The following is a 20,964-nucleotide window of genomic DNA, read 5'->3' as shown; positions in this document are numbered from 1 at the left end:
GGGAAAGGCAGGACGATGTGATTACCTGGTTTCGGAGAGCAGGACTGCGACGCTGGACGCGCGTGTTGGCAAGAGTCTCCGACAAGACAGAGAGACGCACAGCACTCAGCCAATCCAGCGAAGCTGGGGCACAAACGGACTTGGCAAGGACTGAACGCGGCAAGGTGCACACCAGAGGCGCATTTACATCCAGCCCAGAAAAAAAACCAACAACCCAGAGCAGCGAAAGAGATGCGAAGCGAAGAAAGCGCAAGGTAGGCAAGGCCTTGACACGAGATCAGCCCGGCAAAGGTGGGAGACAGATTGAGCTGCCTCGTTCCCAACATGATGTTCGTGGTTTTATCAGTGGGAACATGGAATATGGCGACATGGAACTGTAAATAAAGCTGTCATGCCAATGTCAGGGACGATGCTTTGAAAGCGCCGTAGTGTCAGACCAACATCTTAAAACCATTATAAAATCCACAGCAGGTTGTTTCAAATTGTAAAGACTTTCAATAATTTGAAAGATTATTCTAAACAGCAAGAGCAGAAAAGATAGATAAGTTACATTTCTGGATTTGAAGTCTGTTCAAAGAAACGCAAAAAAGGAAAATAAACAAAACAATGTTTGTTTCCTAAAAATTGTTTCGTTTGTACGCGATAAATAAAATCAACAACAGACCAAGGACAAAACAAAACAAAAATGTTATTCGCGCCAGACCTATGAAAGTTTAGTTTATTCCTTGCTGCTCCTTTGAGGAGCATAGGGCCTCACAGCTATGAAAAGCTGCAGAAAAATATTTAAAGAACAAACGATTTGATGAGAGCAGTACCCTCAAATAGAAAGACCTTTGTTTATCCGCAATCGGTTGTTAGTGTAACGGTGTTTGCCATATGCAGGCACGGGACTTCATGGTATGCATCGGTTTTCCTCCAGAAAGTTCTACACATTACTATGGCAAGCTAACCTAGGAAAGTCGGCATAGCCTTGTAGTAGCTGTAAGTAAGCACGTAGCTTGCCAGGAAAAAATACGCTCAGGTTATTATTGCCTGGTCACACTCCAGTAAAAACATCCACAGCCTGACATTCTTAAATTACCTATTACCTACAAGTTGTAGCTAACCGTCGCCTCCCCAAGCTCAGTAGCTGTTTCGAAAAAGCTGCGAACGAGGAAACCCGCAGTTGTCTGTCTTCGTTTCAAGTATTTTTCGTGCATTTTCGAAACAACGCACGTGCGTGACATGACAGTGAAATGTCAGATCGCCTCTTGGTGGCAGAAACAGCGACCACCTCAACCCCCACCCCCTGCTCAGGCCACCATAGAAAGAAGGCGAGTAAAGAGCCTTCAGTCGCAAAATGCGCCGCAAATTTCCTCAAATTTCTGAGTGGAAAGGTGGATGCTTGTGGAAAGACTTCATTTGCGGCGAGGGACAATATATAAACAATGGAAGAACACTCAACATAAACGACCATTTTAACAAAAGTAAGTGACGACCGCCTGTGTTTGATTTGTATTGTTTAAAATATTTTATGAGAAATAATTTCTAATCCTCTCCCCCACTAGCGTGCAAAGATGCCAAAGAAAGATAAAAAGAATGATGGTAGTTAAAGAAATCAAGAGGGAAGCAGAACTAGAAAAAGTGATTGCAATTTGTTTTCAATCCCTACATCCTGTATTATGAACCTAATATACTTGTAGTAGGACAGTTCCCTCGTTTGTTGCTTGATCGTGTATTCGAATCACTGAATTGAAAAGGTAAAATGCATGGCATTTCCAACAAGTATATCAACACTGAATACTCATTCAAATATATCAAATAAAAAAGGAAAGGGTAAGACTGTGATTAGTGTGCATCCGAGGGCAATAGCTATGGTTCAGAAAAACATATTTGCCTGTTAGTTTGCATTGTTTACGATCCATAGTGCTCAAAGGACCCCTCCAATTTTGTTTCTGGTCCATAGCTTTATTTGCGGTCTATAACTTTGGGAACTTTCTCGAGCGCTGTCATGCATTCAGCAAACTTTACGATCTGCAGGTTCTATGAAGACATCGAGTGAATACATTACAGACAAGTGTTTTCAAAGATCCTACCACACTTCAAGCCAAGACTACAGACAGCCATTCGACTATCTTGTGATGACAGTTGCGGAACGATGTCATTAAAACGCCTTTGGAGCTCTGTCAAGTAAGTGATAAATGCATCATAAGACTTATTGAAACCTAGTCAGTTGAACTGAATTCAGAAAGCTGGACAGAGTCCAATGAAACAAGCGCTGAAGAACAGTTTGACAGTCATTGGTAAAGACTGAAACTATCAAATAGTCAATCGTCACTTTCTATAATCTTGAAGAAAGGCTTTAGTGAAAATCCCTTGATCCCAAATAGATGTTAGAGACCTCACTTGTCTTGAGGCCAGCTGTACGTGAAGGCGGTGCCCTTTTCATCTTCCTCGCTGCCTTACCTCTCCCAGCCCTTTTAGGACTCAGGTACCCACTCCTGCCAGCTGGGTCGACTGGAGGAAAGTGAGCTTTGCTACTCGGGTATTGAACCGGCGCACCTCTCAGTTCTGACATGAGGGCTCTAACCACTCGGCTATACAGTATCAACCATGTATATAGGTTTAAATGTGAGTGCACGAAAACTATTTTTCAGTGTGATGGCACAGAAGAACTCTCTCTCTCTCACACACACACATATTACTATGAATCACAGAAAACATAGCTGTTTACTTATTTTTTTGGACGACAACGCGAGGACAAATTGCAAAAAAATGAGATCACCCAAACAACACAAGCATCAAAATCTTGAAACAAACCAATGAAAATGCTTCTAAATGAATCACCTTGTTCATGCACTTTTTTTCTCCACATTATTTTATAGCAATCTCTGTAAAGCATTTCTTTGGACTATTTTAAAGCAGTCTTTTTAAAGCATTCAAAGGCAAGAAAGTCATGTCCTCATACTGCATGCACATGCCAAATCGCTGTGGGCAGCATTATCATGATGCTATTTATTTAGTCTAAACTGAACGCTGTTTAAGATGCATGTTGTTCACGTGGTCATGTGCCAAACCCAAATCGACTGGTAAGCAAAACTTCTACTCTGTGGTAGGGTGTAGCTACTGGAGCTATTGCTAACAACAAGCAGAGGTCGAACACTACTCACTCCTCTTGCTGACGTCTTCGGCGCCTGGCCTCGCGGCGTTCCTCTAGGGAGCTCATGATTGGTCAGCGAGTTTGGTCTCTATCGAAAGTGCTGAAACAAAACACAAACATTTAGAATGGCAAGTCTATCATAGAAACAAAGACTGATGGGAAGTCAGCAGATTCAGTCATTAACTCCACTCAGGACATCAAATTGTGCATCTTGATTGTCAACGGAGGTTTTCGAGTCGCAGCACATCTTGATTTAGTTAGACATACATCTAGCTGTATGTTTGAATCCTCAGTTAAATAGCCTCATGACAACTTGTACCACAAATATCAAAATCTCAGACTCATGGTCCCTGGGAAATTACACAGGCATGTTGACTGAATCAACCGGCCAGTTGAGTTAGTAGCATTCATAGAAGACACGCATGACTGCAATCTTTTTCTAAAAAAAATTATATAGAAAACAAAGTTTAAAATTCTAAAGTATTTATTTACTAAGTATTTATGAAGCTGACTTAAAAGACGTTTTTTATAGAAGGTCTTTGTAAACATTGAGTGTGTAGCCATCTTTAAAATATTTCTTTTCCAGTTAAAACTGACCTCACTCTATTTACGTTATTTTGACAATATTTGCTTTTTGAAAAAAGTATAAAGATAACCACAACAAAAGTGTCAGTTAGATACCAAGATACTAAGCCTGGAGATTTGTACCACGATTGTTTGTTTGGGTTTTTAAGGGGCGGGGGTTTGCTTCTTAGCGAGTAGCAACTGACAACTGCTGGCAAGCTTTGTTTCGAAAAAATTGAGGGCATGAAGACAGTCAAAGTCAGGTGATTTCCACAACACGTGTGGCTAACTGCCAAGTGCACACTAGCTCACCGGTGGAATTATCATGAAAAAATTACATTACAAGTAAAAACAGAGAAAAAAAATATATAAAAAATGCTTTATTTTAGAACTGTTAATGCTTTCATCTTATTACGGATTCTCCCAATTCGCTCTGTCACTCTACTTGAGGACACTAATTAATAAGAGAAGATTTAAAGAAAAACTGTTTTTTGGTCTCATGTATGTTACATGGAAGGGGAAACATGCTTGCTGCTCTGCACCATGGGACGTTGTCTCCCTTCCCACACCAGCCTCCCAGTGGATGCTGAGAAAAGGTGTGCGACTGTGAGTAGCTTTGTGAGAGGCTCCAATAGCTGCTTACTGTGCTCCTTGCACGGGGCAAGTTGGGAATTCCAGACACGGCAGCAAATCCCTCAGGGATTTTTCTTGGATGCAAACTCGTGTCATGCCTGACATACTACAATGTGCAAAGTACAACACAAACATTCGTTCATGCTTGCACATACAAGATCTCTGCCATAGTGACATTATCCTACTTAGGTGCGTTCTATGAACACGCTCATGATAGAATTAACAACATATTTATTGTATAGGCGCATGGTGATAGACACAGAGACATTGATAACAACTTTCTGCTTTCTATTCACAAATTTTGTTTGCAAATCGAAAGAAAGAACGAGATGATACTGATTCGGTTTAGCATTATCAAAAAACAAATTATAGGAACACGCAAATACAGAGGTAAAACATATTCGACAAACTTGAAGGGCAGCGCAAAGACACCCAAGAAAGAACACGCATTTGTTTTGACATCTGGTTAATAACAAAATGACCAACTCTTGTAAATAAAGTATCAAATCAGGTAAAGGTTGGTATATTTAGCTGGAGGTGGGTTTAAGGCAGGACTAGGACTAAACCTTAGGAGGAGGATATGGCATGTGGGCTGGGTGGCTGCTGGATAGACAGACATGCAGTACGGGTTATGTTAAACTGATCCCACCTTACCTTACCCTACTGCTTTTTTTTTGTTTTACTTGACACTGTTTAAACCTCAATGATCTGTGTCAGCCGGAGGTTTGCCAGTGTGGACTTTACAGTGCCCAGCAGATGTGCTGGCGAGCTCCGTGCAAGCAGCAATGCGATGAAAAGCTCACAGCCAACTTCACCTTCTCGGTGGCATGCGCTGCGATGTCGTCAAAAAGTAGTGCGCGCACGGGTACAAAGCTGTGAACGTTTATCAATGTCAGCCCAAGGGTGGGCTCAGAAAATGGCCGGCCAGACGCGAGTGGTCCAAAGTTCTGCTGGTGGGATAGAAAATTACACTGGTGCAGCAGCTACTCAATGGCAGGTGGCGCTGCATGCAGTGACGCAGCGGTCTAGACTAAGAGACGATATCAAGAAGATGGCCTGACGCTTCAAAAGCGAAAGTGAAGCGTGTTTTCTCCGAAAGTTTCAAGCAAACATTGTCGTGATGAACGAGCACAGGGACTAAGCACTATTTTGGACTCACGATAAAGTAATGATTGTTTACCCAGTCAGCAGCGCGTCTTATAAGAATAAAATCTTGCGTTTTGTATTTTCTTTTTCTTTTGTTGTTCTCTTTCTCAAAGGCGCACGCGCAGAAAGAGAGTATGCATGCGTGCTCACACTCACGCGCGCACGCATGCACCCATTGTCTCACTCATTAGAGCACACACACACACAGAGAAAAGGTTAGGGGATGTACAGACTTGATGTCGGTGCAGTGACTAGTCAGAAGCGAATGGCTGCTCGTCTGGCTAAACTGTAAGATATTCTTAGCTCAGTGCTGGAAATCCGATGCCAGTCTCAGATAGGTTATGCCCCTTCTCCCATCGTTTTCATCCTCCCTGCATCCCCCTCCCCGTCTCCTTCCATCACAGAGCACCTTCTTACTTTTACCGGTTGCTAGAACCTGCTGCCGTCCCACCTGCATGACGAGTCTTTTCACCTTGCCTCCCTGTTCACCTTGCCAAAGCCAGAAACATGGTGCTGTGCCATTTGAGTACAGCGTGTACTGTCTTTAGTTGTTAAGGATGAAAGGTGTTAAGTCTGGGAGGTTACAAGTGGAGAAGAGCAGTGGCCCTTCTGTGACTTGCAGTCAGCACCAGTTCCCCTGATGCATGCATGTTGGAAGTTGCAGGTGTGTCAGGACTGCCAGTAGGCGGTTACTACAGTGATGCACTCACACTTTGCGTGTTAACCGGCACATCATGCAAAGCGGCCAACAACATCTTTTCTAGTAACCCGCATCCTATACCACACCACTTTTTTTTATCAGCAATACTAAGAATTATAACTAACAACAACAAAAATAACAATGCTGAGTATATATTCTTCGAATTCTGAAGTCATGGTGCAAAGAAAACAAATGCTGAGTACAAACGAATGGCAGTTTAAAATGTCAGAGAAAAGTCGGGAGAAATACAAGAAGCAGAATCCTGGCATGTTACAATTCCAATATCTCTCACAGAGTGTCTCACCCTATCTCTGTGCATAACCTGTGAGTACTCCGTGTCACGTGCAGATTTACGATGTGAAAACAAACACAGGGCAAAGCTCAACATTTCCTTGCATGCGTTAAAAAGAAGAGAAAGCTCCCAACAGCGCTCGACAGCCACAAATAGTCTCATTGCGACTCGATATAAAAATATTTATGTTTGACACATCTCTTACGGAACACGCAAAGCATCAAGCCCACAGCTGGTCTCACCAGTCTTAAAACCGAAAGAAACTACCCAAAACAGTAAGAGTAGTAAGCCTTATCCTCGACCGACATCCATTTGATGGTTCCTATTTGTGGATCGCTATTCATTTATCTTTATAGGCCACTGGATCTGGAGTTCATTCCACTCCGAGCTTGCGATAAAATTCGCACCTGCCGATCTGCATCGTTTTCGCTGTGTTTTTGTAAGTTTTTCTTGGCCGAGAGGAATTTTTGTCCAGCTTATGGGTTTTTAAAAAAAAATCTCTTCGTTCAGGAGAGCTTCATGACATGGGTGATCAGTTCTGATGCTGTGTAAGCTTTCCAGCAGTACATACCGATGGAATAATTGAACAGATTTATGAATATTTTTGGAAATTACTGTAATATAAAACGTCTGCTGCACAAAACAAACAGTCAGAAGCACTGCACACGATTGCATGTGTAAGTCTTGTGTCAGTTCGCTCAACCTCGCAGCAGAAAACTCGTCGGTTTGAGTCTCACCCGGCCTATTACTGGAACTTTCCAGTTTTCTCACCTCGGGAACAATGTATACAATAAGAAAAAGGCGCCTACAGGAGAGAGTTGGATTTGGCCTTCCGCCATAGTCAGTGAACCAGTTACTATGTATGGGATCTGCACCTTTACCTCAAGTGTATTACAGGTTGTTAAAGTCTTATTATAAACAATAAGCTAGGAAACAATAAGAACTATCTCTAAAATTAATTATCTTCATCTATGCACATACCTAAAAGATTCACCTAAAAAAAGTATGACGATTACAGGAATGAGAAACATAAAAAGTAAAGTTGTACACTGCAGCTGACTGATTTTTACTTTGAAGCAAGAAGAACAGAAGAATGTCGTTTTCTAACACGCTTCGAAAAGAAAGGAAAGAATGTGTAAGGGACGGAAAGAAGAACGCACAAATGTGTTTAGTTTCCCTTCAGTGAAAAATCCGAGTAAGTGCACGATATAGTTTTGCTAGAGCTAACGCAGTGATGTCTACAACCGAAACTTTACATTTGTTCATGAGAGTGTCAAGAAATATATCAAGCTTTTGCGCATCTCTCAACCCCCTTCCTCGTTGCCTCCAAGCAAAAGGGAGAAAACTCCAGCAGTCTGTGAGCACATGGACCCTCGCCCAGGTAAGCTTGCATGCAGCCCCAAATTATCTGGAACCAACGCCATCTTGCTCTGCTAAAAGAATTTAGCTGATGATGCGTTGAGATTCTCCCTCAGCCTCGTCTGCAGCTGCGCTTGTGTGCAGCCAGACACCAAGTCTCTGGTAAATGGCCGGAATTTTCTATCTGGGATAAAACGTTCGGCAGGAAATGACTCGGCGCTTCTGACTTTTCGCCTGTGCCTTGAAGGCCAGCTCAGGAAAATTACCAACTCTTCGGAATCAGATACAAACAAATACAGGAATCAAACGCCAGTGAGAAAAGAACGAATAAAAGAGAGGACTAGAGTTTTGAAATATAAATTATATACTTTCAAGTACACACTGGCGTATATCAATGCAATATTTAAAAATCGAAGATTTGTGCAATTGTTCATCCTTTCGGCGTGTACAGACATGCAAATAAAGGACAAGAAAACAACACAAAGCTAATCGCTGAGCTATGGGTAAAGCAGCAGAAAATTCCTTCATGAGGTTAATTGCAAAAGTCAGGAGCCAAAAATGAAGTCGTACCTGCAAGTCCGACGAATAGAGTGCGCTTCACACACCACCAGACAGCTGCTATTACCCAACAGTCGATACCTGTAAGACAACGAGCGTCGCCTACATCCAGAGGTCTACAGACATGTATAAAGTAGATGTAATGCTAAGCACGTAGCCGCCGGTTCCAGGTGTGCAAGACGGCAACAGCGAAAGAAAGAGAGAACGAGAAAGAGTAGCGGTAGAGAGCAAGGCTTCATGGGAGTCAGAACTGATGGTACAGGCCGTGGTCGACGGGTTGAAGGCGAGGTGGGAGGGGGTGGGGAAAGGGCGGGGAAAGGCAAAGCTTACGGGGAAGGGAAGGGGCCCGGATGAAGAACAGGTGGAGAGAAAGGATGGGGGTGATGGCGGTGAATTTACGTTTAGGTTCCAATACTGGCGTCAAGTGTTTTTTATGTCGGGGATGGGATCTTACAGATAAAGAATGCATTCCACAGCAGACACAAAATAGAGACTGAGATAGAGAGAGAGAGAGAGAGAGCGATTTTTTAAAAGTACAAAATATGCGTCGCTTACTGTCTTAGCATTGTTGTAATCAATAACGAAGCACCGAGGTCCCAAACTGACATGTATATATCATTTTGACTAACTGTAATCGAGACTGGTGGAGGCTTCATTGAATAGACTTTTGTTTAAAAGAAGCTTTTGCTGGCCTGTGCTTGTCCAACATCACTCAATCATTACCACCATCCGTGGAAAATCGAACGAAAGCGCTGCTAGAAACTCTACCATTCTGTCGCAAATTAATGCTATCTGCATCATGGAGCTTTCTTCAGTAGCCTATTTTTGAAACTCCAAAACTATCTTATGTATTTAGAACTTATCACATAAACAAATCTGTATTTTTTTCAATCTGTCAATCGACGTCCAGGACATTGATGTCAAATGGCAAGTAGAATTTATCGTAACAGCTTTTTTCATTTATATCTTTAAGCGAATCATTTCTCAAAATATTACGGCAATATTTAAATGATATTCAACGTATTTTAATTGCAATAGTTTGTTAAGTCTTAACCAGTAACATGTATTCTTCTTGTAGACCGCTTTTTCTATCAGTTGAGATATACCTATTAGATGAGCTACTCTTACACGCCACGGCCTAGATGCTAAACACACATTATTTAATTTTAAAAGGTACTTTATCAAGGAACCGCTATTCAAACATCTGCTTTCATCTTAAGTTTACTGTGCGTGAACCACTGAAGAAAAATTACTTGGAACGCAGCACGCAACCCCTCCCCCACCACACACACGCGCGCACATTTTCCCCCGGTTCACCCTCCAAACCCAAGCGAATTCTGAATTTCTTATACAGTCCGCAACACTCCATACCAAGCTAATTGTAGGTTGCACGGATAAGCAACAAACACTTTTTAATAAAGGCATGCAATTTTGTTTTTATTGGGAATTGCCTCGTTCAAATGAGCGATTCAAAGGGAGGGATTAAGGGATGTTTAAATGGTTTCTGATTAAGACAACTAGTCTTTTACCTGTTTAGGGGAAAACTTTTCATGAAGCTAAGCTAGTGATCTAATAAAGATTCACAAGTTTAACCACCATTACTGTGAGTATCAGGGTTCTTTTGCATACCTAGGTTCTGACTGTACAGCTCGTATATTCACCCTCGCTTATTTAAGATTGTGAGGCTCGAAACAATTGAAGGGAAAACGGTTATGCTGAATTATAGGTCTATTTTTTTTATATTTTTGTTTATTTATTTTATTTTTATTTATTTTTTTGCAGGCGTTTGGTACAGCACAACACATTCCGACATTTTGTTTCTCGTCTCCCGACTGTTAGGAGCGAATCCCGTGCAGGAAGACAAGCTGTGGTGTTGCGGGGCTTTGCCTGTCAGACACGAGGCTGGACAGCTGCCTAATGTGCTTACTTGCCCTTTCGCATTAACCGCGCGAGCCAGGCCGGGGCAAGGTATAGGTAAACTACAGCTGTCGAGGTAAGAAGTGAGCTTGCACCTCAAACATCGGAGGTGACTGTATGTCAAAACGCAGTATAACCAGAGCCTGCATGTGTTCGTGTTAAGAACAAGTGGATTTACCGCACTGGCTTGCTAGTGCATATCCATCCCTTCCTTCTATTAGAAGTTCAAGCCTGCGCACGTGCACACCCACACACACACCTCTCTCTCTCTCTCACACACACACGATCAGTAAACGCACTTGCAAAAGCTGCACAGTTTGTAGCAGTTACTGAAATATTATCAGGAATATTTTAATATCGGATGTTTATACGTGGATTTCTTACATCCTGCATGCATCAGGGTCTTAAAAAAAGTATCCGTTTATCTTCTTATTTACACTACCATATGTAAAGAAAGTTTCTTTCATGCTGAAGCAATATGCTATCACTGTACAGCTGACATATTATCATGCTACAGTTGACATTCTGTCAGCAGTGCAGATGGTGAAGCAGCTGGGCTTGTACATCTTCTGCAGTGTTTATGATCCTGTTTGGCTCATGATCTAAATACAGAAACTCCCTTCATACCTGTACTCACGTTGTCAGGGATTTAAATACACAAGTTCCCTTTATACCTTAAGCTTATTTAATTTGTCAAAGATTTAAATTCAGAAACTTCCTTTATACGTTGATATTCTTCAATTTGTCAGAGATTTAAATACAAAAACTATCTTTATATCTTAATCCTATTTATTTGTCAGTGGGGAGTAGTTCAATCGCATGCTCAGGGAGTAACAAGCCAATATGGACGAACGTTTGGCCATGAGTCGCAAAAGTTTTGACATAAAGGTGATACACAAACTTTGCCAAAATCGGTCAATCGTCCGTTCACATTTGTCCGATTCAGAAGGACTTTAAGGACGTGGAAGCGAAACACGGTTTAATGTCATTTGACTAATTTCATGGTTTAACCTCATTTCACGGTTGAATATCATTTCTGCATGAAACGTTATCTGCGCGACCAAGTTTCAGAAGTCAACATGTAAAGAAAGCTGCTAAAGAATGTGAACATGTGTAAAGACTAATTTATGGGATATAACGGTGTATGTCCAAGGACAAACCCAGCAATCCTCCAATTACTTCAGGAAACTCCCAGAATGTCCAGAAACGGTAAAGCGTCGCACGACTTTGGATTTCCTGCCAAACGGAGAGGAGCTGTTTTGAAAATCTTGAGACTGTACAGCACGAACACAACAGTCAACTTGAGTTAGACGGTTACTGTCTAGCTGGGGAACTGCGCCATTAATTCCAACGGCGTAATTGTGGCTACTGGAACCTCGTTTGCGCTGCTGACTGTGGCCCTGCAGCTTCTCGGCAAGTGACAGGTCCACGTGAAGACGCGCGATTGCAGCAACCAACGGCCACTGAGTACATCGTTTCGTTTTTTCAAAATTCTTATTGTCTGTCTTGCTGAACTATTATCACACAGCGTCGATTCCAACGCAAGCAGGTCTGTAGCGCAGCAACAATAGCCAGGTCTCACACTGTATGACAGCCAGTATATTAATACAAATAAAGTAAGCCACAGCATAATGTACGAAGTGCTCACACTGTATGGCAGCAAGTCTATTTTATAAAATAAGTAAGTGTATAAACTCTTTAAAGAAAAGCACTTCTAAAGCTTAACTAATGGAGAATTATGAAATCACGTGTGCTTATTTTTTTTTTAATTGTTGAAACAGATATTTTGAAAACGAACTTTCATGCTGGTTAGAGTTTGTGTAGTCTTTTTTTTTCTATTTTGCTTGTTTCTCTGAATGCTGGTTTTTCATCTCTTCAGTTGACATTACCACGCTTCTCTGCCATGCACTCAGCGCCCCATACCACCTGCCTCTGACCACGACATACAACGATGTGTAACGATTACATTGATTAAAAACAAATCTTTATCAAGATTCTCGAAAATAAACCAGCATGTTTTACACAAAAGAACGTACTGAAGGAAACAACATGGGCGCATACTGTGTGATACGTTAGAAAGAAAGCTGTATGTTTTTGGTTGGGAGAGGAGTGGTAGAGCCAAGGAAAAAAGCAGAGCACCAACCCCAAAGATTGAAAATGAAGACGGGAATTTCAACAGCAAACACTGAAAGTTCTGTAGTGGTGTATAATCAATGAGGCGTCTGAACAGCTGTCTACCATGTTGACTTTACATTTGAAAGGCACCAAAGTGAACCTGGCTTCTGGAGCCAAAAGTGCGAGCCTCTACAAGAAGCTACTGTTCCTTTTCCTTCTCATAAATCAAAGAGTATGGTCATCCCGCGGGTGGGCGACGTTTGATAATTATGCCAAAGCTTTACCGTTTGTCGGATACTCACCTAATGTGGCAGGCATACTTTTCTCATTTATCAATCCGTCGCAGACTATGGTTGGTGTATGTTTATTTTCTCTGTTATAAGATGTTACATAACCAGCGGCTCCAAGGAAGGGAAAAAGATTATAAAGAGCCAACTACGATATACCTTTCCTGGACACAGTACATTTCGACAACGGGATTTCAGGGGAGGGGAGGGTCCTCATGCAAGATTGAAAGGTAAAGAGACAAGAAGGGGGCAGGTGAGCGAGGCAGTCGCATGGGAGCAACTTTATATCTCCCCGTTTACTACGATCAGCCACTGGTTTGCTGTTCTTCTCACCCCCTCAAAAAAAGCCGTTTGTTTCACAGGCAGGAGACGGAACGTCACCCAGCTCCACCACAATCTTATCTCTCCTTGACTCGTAACGTCAGGCCCTCTCCGCCCATTTGGAATCAGTTGCAGATTGTCATTACTTGCCAAAGAAAAAGAAGCAAGGTTTTTTTTGTTGTTGTTTGGCGGTGGTGGTGGTGGGGGGTGTGCCCTAGTGAACCACAAGACTTCGTGCTCTCCCTTGCATACACGTCTAAGGCAGCGGAGGATACAGACAATTAAAAAAGATCACTGCCAGGAAATTCTATTTTTAACAAGGGGTGACATTTTTGGATTTGTTGCAACAGAAGCAACAATTACAACAGCAGTAGCGGCAACGGCACCGCCATGCTTTTTCAGGGATGCGCAGACTGTGACGTCACCATTGAACAAAAATAACTTGCCGTTAACTTCAAACGCCACCGAATGGATTTTATAAATACTGACATCTAAAAATACCAGCAGCACGCATGCTTCTGAGGTAGCTCTCCACCTCACTAAATATCGAAAGTTTTTCAAGCTCGAATATTTGGGCTATAAAAACTAAATTTTGCTACAATGAACATATTACACAAGAGCTCAGGAAGTTCATTAAGTATCCGGGGAAAGAACCTCAAATAGCAAAGTTCCGGTTGAACGTTGTTTGCTGTTTGTGAATAGAAACTCGCTTGAGTTCTGCTGAAGGCTGGACGTACATCTGTTGGCAATAATTCACTGCCAACGTTGTACCGAAGCTAAACCAAGGTTATTTGCATGGGTCACAACATATCTTTTGTAGGGAAAAACCCGAGAGATTGTGCGCACGCATGTTGTGGTTTTCTGATTCGGGGTTGCATGAGCGAAAAGAAAATTATGATATATTTTTTCTCGCTTTATGACATTTGCAGGCGTCCGTCTACGTCCTGCCCTCACTGAATTACGCCCACGTAAGACAAGAAATAGGGAAAAAATCTTACTTGCTTCAAAGTTTCGCAAGTAAATGTACATATCAGACAAGTCTTCGCTTGGAGCGCTGCTAAATCTCGAGACACCTTTCAAGAAAGTTATTTTCGGGCATCGTAACACCCGCGCTGGGGCCAGGCCCCTGACAGTACAGCCTCGCTATAGACGCACTCACATTCCGCGAAGCAGTGAATGACTCACCAGAAAGGCTCTCTAGCTTCCGGAGGGTACAAACAGTCCCGTCTTATTTTTCTTGTACTTTCTTTACATGTTTTCGCTGTTTCCTGCTTGTCCTTTTGCACCTTCAGAGAACTGTGGTGTTAGTAAAGGTAGTCGGCTCGTTGCCTGGCCTGACAGACTCCTGGCTTGCTGAACGCGCAGGTGAGATGAGGTGTAAAAAGTGGTTTGCACGCCAGTCTTACCCCGTCTCTCTTAACTTTTTCTACAAGGGTCATCGAAGGATAAAAAGATGATGTTTGGATATGGTCTATATTAACTGCAGATATTGTGTTATGTAAGTTGACAGTAAACACAGCATCTGCACGTCACTCAAACTGACGGTCAACAAAAAGCAGTTGTTCGTCGTGTGACGATAACGATGGCGTGTCACACATACTGCCACATTTTCATCAAAGACCATACTTGTAGTCCACCTGGATATCGAGTCTCAGATATGCTAAAAATAGCGAAAGCCCTTGAGCTCTAAGTCCTGGGTCCTATAAAATGTGAATCATCTAGCTCCATTTTAATCGTTACATTTATTACGATATCCTAGTTACGCCCCTTGACTTACTCTTTGGTGTGTGAGTCTGAGCTATTCTAAGTAAACATAACTGTCGTCTTGGAGTGTGTTATTCTGTTCGTAGTAAGGCAGAACGCTATGAAACAGAACAACATTGAGCACAGTTATAACAAAACGCGGCATTTAGCCGCACAAAATTATGTTAGCTATATGCTCTATGTGTGAGTGAGAGAGACAAATGGTGAATTAAAAATAAAAAAGAATTCTTACACTTATTGACTGCTTCTTGTTCAGGCTATTATATTTTGTATTGAATTGCTCTTTGCCAGTTTCCGTGAGAAAGTTTGGATGCAGAGGAACTGATTACGAACATATCAAAAGGAGAGTGCTAAACACAGCTGACAGGAGAGTCTGTTTTCGTAGAAACCGGACAAAGCCATCACAGTCACTGTGCCGACAGCAGCAAACCTCTATATGAGCAAGCCTCATGTACAGGCCATATATAGGGCAGTGTAAATGAATGCAAAAATTATAATAAAACACACAAACTATATCCTCGCATGTGATGACATAGCGTTTTCTTTTTTAAATAAATACTAACTGATGTGACAGTCCGATAAAAGTCAGGACAGAACCTTAGAGAAAAAAGTAATATTCAAACTTGCATGCACACACGTCTAACCTTCACACACTTTATACAAGAGATAATACACAGGCAAGGACGAAAAAGCTGAGCTGCACAAGAACAGTTTTGAAGATAATATTCGGAAAGTCTGCTGTTGAGGGCCCAACAAACAAAGCCATTATACTCTCTGGATGTTAGGGGAATGGATCAACAGGTATTATGACTGCTGACGTGACAAAGAAAGCCTTTTTGCTAACGATACTGTGCTCTTTATTCTCCAGCAGTCTCAAAAGACACTTTGCCACCAGAGGAATAAAAAAAATTGTTGCAATGATGGTGTTGTTTGCTGCTATATTTTGAGTCGACAGTCTCACGCAGCCAGAGAGGTATAGCGAGAGGGAGAAGAGCTGACGCAGAAAAAAAGAGTATGGGAGAACATCGATATAAAAACCCGTAAAAATGATGACCAAAAAAAAAAAAAATTATGCACGCGTGCACGCACACACGCACACCATATAAACAATTGGAAAGTGTGAACATATTACAACATAAACAATTTACTGTGCGTGCACGGTATCTCCATTTACCTTCCTCACAGTGCAAACAGCTACTGCTGATGCAATCCTGCAGCTGTGCATGAACAGGAAGACAGGAAGATATATAACTCACACTCTTCACTCTTCTATCATCTCTAGACAGGTGTGGCGGTGGACTTCTGAAAAAGCTGCTCTGGGTGATTTCTTCCTCGCCACACTGTGCTGAACATTTTTCATATATCATCCCCGTGAAGCCAGTAAACATGCTAGTACATACAGAAATCTTAAACGTAAACCATTTAGACTGTAAGACAGTGGAACAGCAACCTATGTGTTAGTCACGTGTCACGAGCAGAGCTTACCACAACCTGACAACCGGATGCAGCTGTAGTACTGATCATTGCATTTTTGACCAGATCTTCATCGGTCACACGAAGTCAAATAAAAATAAAAAGACAGAAAACCCGGGTAAAAACGCGGTGTCTATTGTTGCAAACATGTGTAGCAGGAACAGTTCACTATTTCCAGCAGTGTGGATACGTCCGAAAGACTATCATTAAAGACTCAAACATGCCATGCTGATTGCTTGTTTTTAACTGAGTGCACAGTATATCTTACCTGTCCCTCTCTCCTTCCCCCAACCCTCTATGGAGTCAGGTACACATTCCCAACAGCCAGATAGACTGGGGGAAGTTCACTGCGCCACACCTTTCGAACGCCAACAACTCGGCTAATAGCTTTCTTCTAGGTTAAAATAATCCAAAAGAGTGTATGTGTATAGAACATTAGTTTATCAAGTTGTACTTACCATATTTATATAAATCTATTTTATAATAAATATTTCCAAAGCTAATTATACAAATTTTAGTACAATTCATTTTGCCACCGATTGCAAGGATTATGTCTCGATTCAACAATTCCATATCTTCTAAATATACGGAATAAAAGATGGTCATAAGTCGGTTAAAGCTCTCCTCAACCAGCATCCGTACATGTTTGGCTCTTCATGGCAATTGGCAGATGAGGCTGTATATTTGCATGATGTAAACAAGATTAGATGTGGTGCCAGCAGGGACAAGATCAGTTATTTTTCAGTGGCGTTTCAAACACATCCTTCCAGCGTCATGCTCCGGAACCTTTTCTATGTCTAATAATAATAATGCAAAATTTGTAAAGCGCATACTCACACTCCTAAGGAGCATGCTCTTAGCGCGATAAATATGATACGTGGTTAGTCCCAAACAGATATTGCCCATAGACGTCCATATCGAGCTCATTGAGCTCTCTGCGTTAGGATATTTGTCTGTGAAGCCAAGAAAAGAACTCGCCAGCTTTGAAAAACAACTACAACAACAACAAAGAAACAGTGGGGATGTTTCATGCGTGATCAGCTCTGCAAAGCGGACTGTATGTCCAGCTGGCAGTTGGTCGTCCAGCGATACGAAGTTGAACTTGCAGGGCAGCATGCTCCCTTGTATCAGACCTGGAGCAGCCAACACAGCACCAACACCAGACGGCTCTCATCCATACTGATAAGCATCTAGGGTGGTATTGGCAAAGGAGCGGAACTGTTTCCCTCGAGAACATCGCGTGTATGTGCGTAACTGGACGCCGTTCATCACACTTATCCGTCATCTGATCCAGGTCTTGGCAAAAATATTATAATAAGTGAAAACGTTATCTTTCTTGTTTTCAAAATCCTGTAAATGCAAAGACAACGGCACTAAACTGGAAGCAGGTCTGAATTAAATGCTCAATAAGTAATAAACAAGAGAGTTCCTGGCTCTATAATCCAATTTTGTTCTGAAGATTATATAACGGGAGGCTGTGCCAAAAGACGAGACACTGGTACACATATTAGAAACTAATTTAGAGGCTGACATAAGCCTTAAAAACATATTTAGGAAATGGTGTACAATCATCAACCATTAGAGCTAACACTGCCGTACACGGCCAAGTCCTCACCGATACTGATCACGACACTAGTTCTACTCTGGACTGCCTCGGCTTGTCGACGAAACAGGCTGATAAACGGTCGATAAATCAAACCTCGAGCATCACCCCCATACAAAACAACCCTCAAACAACAACTTCGTGGTCATAAAAGTACGAAGGCAACAATGCGTGAAAGAAGAAGAATGACAAGGAGACTATGTCCAAGAATTTGGCAAAGTATTGCAAACACAGCGCATCTGTGACTTGGGCAAGACGAAATGTGAGCACATAGTTTGGCATACATACCCCCGGGTGCGCATATAGTGGTGAGCACGTCGGAGTTAGGATGGGAGGGGGGGATAGCCCTCAATCTAACCCAGCCGAGCGTCACACAGGTAGGAGGGAGGCTGAGAGACCGGCGCAGGATGGCGATAATGCATCGGTAAAATAAAAGTCACTTCGCGAACTGTTACAAAAAGTTTAGTGGCTACTGCGTGGTCAAGGGGAGGAATAGAATGGTCAGAGAGGCCAGACTGTGAGTGTGAGAAGACAGCACAGGCTACTCACCAAGACAACAGGCGGAGAGAAGACCAAGTCCCACTGCTAGTAAGGGTGCAATGGCAGAAGGTTCTTGCTAGTAAGGGCTATCTCGTCTTCCAGGCAGCTAGCGCCTTGCCTCCGCCGCTGAGTGGGCGTGAAGGTCGGTGGAGGAGAAGAGAAGGGTGGAGGTAGTGGAAAAAGCTAAAAGAAGGAAGGGGATGGAAGCTGAAAATATGTCACGTGACTTATGAAGGCCTGCGCGCCACTCATGGCGAATCGGACGGCAAGATGCCTGCCATTTCGCACCAGACGCTGACAGATACAGACAGCACCAATGTAGAGATAGCCTTTAGACCCTCGTCAGTAGGATGGGGTTTGCTTGCTCGTACATTTTCGCTGTTCGCCCAGTTGTAAGGAAGCCTATCTTAATAGCTTAGTTATGTTGGTTTTTTTTTTAAGTTTTGGAAGTATGTTGGAATGGTGCAGCATCAAACCAGACGCAACGACTGTTCAAAACTTTAGGAGAGCTGTGTGAGACCTAACCGAAACGTGTTCTGTGTTTGATCGAGGGTGTTGGTGAATATAAGTTTGTCTCGGTGATCCAGGTAGAACCGTACGATACTGAAGTGCTGTCTAGTATATGCCCTTCAGCCTCCCCTCCCCTTCAAGCAAGGACGTGCGATCCAGAACAAATGAATATATCGTACACTACCACAGAAACAGCATTGCTGAAACCAGACCGGGTGCCCTGCCAACAGCCCCAGTGAAAAGCTGCGCGGCATTCTCCGTGTGACGTAGCTTTGCCGAACGGCATATATGGCTTTGCCAGCAAGCTCCGCTACACAGAATCCCTGCCCGACTCTGCATCCTACCGCCCCCACTCCCTTGCCCCTACTTGCCGATGAACCGTTATTTGAGACCCCCATGTGCACTGCCGCTGTCTCTCTAGCCCTCCCTCCCCTTCTCCTTTCTTCTTTCGCTCTATCTTCAGGTGTGCGCTCGTATTCGTGCAGAGGACATAACAAACACGAAGTGACTAACCCTTACCGCGTAGGCTGCAGTAGATATTTGGGATCTTCGGAGGCGATCGGGAATATGTTCGGAGATGGAGGAGCAGGGAATGGGATGGAGAAGAGAGGGCTAGGTGTGGAGGTGTAATTTCAAAGAGCTGGGGAAAGTAGGAGTGGTGGTTTACAGCAGCGAGGCAGCACTGGGTCACAATAAGCTGACGTGACATGTTGATTTAACTAATTACAGCGGTCATAAGCACGACACGCAGATGCCGGATGCAGCTGTTGATAAGTTCTCAACCTCTTAGGTAAACAGTTGCAATAAAAAAATTCTGTTACACGAAATATGAGCTCTTTCCTTCAAAATAAAATTTCTCCTTTTATATATAGTAATAAGAAAGTTACAAGTCTTTTTAAGCTGAATTGTGTTATCTTTGATTTTCATTTACAGAAACTAAATGCCAAGAACAACGAAATTAGTTTTCTGAAAATAATGCATTAACACCAGCTAAAGCCATCTATCGGTCGGTAGAGAGGATCTAATGCAGACAGACCGCGGAGGTATATGTAAACAGAGGCAAAGTAAGGAAAATCAGACCCCAAGTCGACACTGCAAATCAGCGATTCACAAACATACACCTCCTCACACTCAGAGGGTAAGAAGTAACAGGGCTTCTGCTAAGGCTAAATTCTTTGGGGTCCCAGGGACCCCTTCTTCAGATTTTTAAGGGGTCCCTGTTCTTCGCCCAAATTTGAAGGAGACCCCATTCACGAAAACTGAAGGGGTCCTCCGAACTTTTAATTCGTACTGGACGCAATTTTTTGCGTAAGTAGAAGCCCTGAGTAAGCTTTACTACTTTTTTATATACAAAAATAGTGTAGAAGGAACCGAAGAAGGACTTATTCTCGACCAGTTGCTACCCATGAATTATGCGGATGCTCCCTGCCAACAGATGGCTCTGCAGTCAGATTGTTAAGTCCACAAAAGTACTTTACAATGGTACATTGTTAGGCAGAAAATATTGGATTATAACTGAAATTTGTTCTTGCTTGTTGAGGAATCCACAACTGAAGCAGTCGTTAATCACCAAAAATCAAGGTTCCCGTCACTATAGCGGCTAGGTAACTAACACACAAGATACCTAGCAACTATTAAGACCCTCTCGACACTGATGCTATCCCCAGCAACATGCTTGCTTACGTGCTTACAACGTACTCGGAGTGGGCTGATGTCACGACACGGATGCCAAAAAGGGGTTGTCCCTCCGATAGTGGTCTGGAAAGCACTAAAGCCTACACCTCCGTAGAAGCGGTTCATTTTCGGGTCATTACTGCCGTAGGAATTTAACTATTTGCAACACCAATTAACAGAATTAAATGGCTCGTTGGGTTTGGAGAAAGAATGCTATCTTGACCTCTGATCCGTTAAGAATAATAATGCACGAATTGCACATACATCGTTTCAATTTAACAATCAAAGCCACAATTTACGCAAACTAGAAAATCCACACACTCTTCTTCTCAAGTATTTACATATAATACTTTTGTCCCTAAAAGATAA

General features: G+C 42.5%; 1 protein-coding gene and 1 long non-coding RNA gene across 15 annotated transcripts in view; one reads left to right on the top strand and one right to left on the bottom strand.

Annotated features, from left to right (window-relative positions):
• LOC112558927 (troponin I-like) overlaps nt 1-18,576 on the bottom strand; it is a 38,249-nt gene extending 19,673 nt beyond the window's left edge. For 7 of the 13 annotated variants that reach the window (XM_025229686.1, XM_025229688.1, XM_025229689.1 and 4 more), the window contains exons 1-2: nt 18,421-18,576; nt 3,150-3,239 (exon numbers count right to left, since the gene is read on the bottom strand). In XM_025229686.1, coding sequence (XP_025085471.1) covers nt 3,150-3,205 — 56 coding nt within the window. In that variant the 5' untranslated portion in view covers nt 3,206-3,239; nt 18,421-18,576. Of the gene's footprint in view, nt 1-25; nt 87-3,149; nt 3,240-8,403; nt 8,628-18,420 lie in introns of those variants that run through there. The other 6 variants (XM_025229697.1, XM_025229698.1, XM_025229699.1 and 3 more) reach the window with 4 other exon arrangements.
• Nucleotides 26-16,616, top strand: LOC112558930. 2 transcript variants are annotated; one of them, XR_003098253.1, is made up of 3 exons: nt 26-1,466; nt 2,020-2,169; nt 10,174-16,616. It is a non-coding gene; the product is annotated as an uncharacterized LOC112558930 (long non-coding RNA). The 2 variants fall into 2 exon arrangements; XR_003098254.1 differs by having other exon boundaries at nt 26-2,169; nt 10,174-11,775; nt 12,188-16,616.
• Nucleotides 18,577-20,964: the final 2,388 nt, after the last annotated feature.

This window comes from Pomacea canaliculata, linkage group LG3, assembly GCF_003073045.1.
Source record: "Pomacea canaliculata isolate SZHN2017 linkage group LG3, ASM307304v1, whole genome shotgun sequence".
NCBI classification, from domain to species: Eukaryota; Metazoa; Mollusca; class Gastropoda; order Architaenioglossa; family Ampullariidae; genus Pomacea; species Pomacea canaliculata.
The sequence above is the reverse complement of the archived record's forward strand: the minus strand, read 5'-3'. Positions and strand labels throughout refer to the sequence as shown.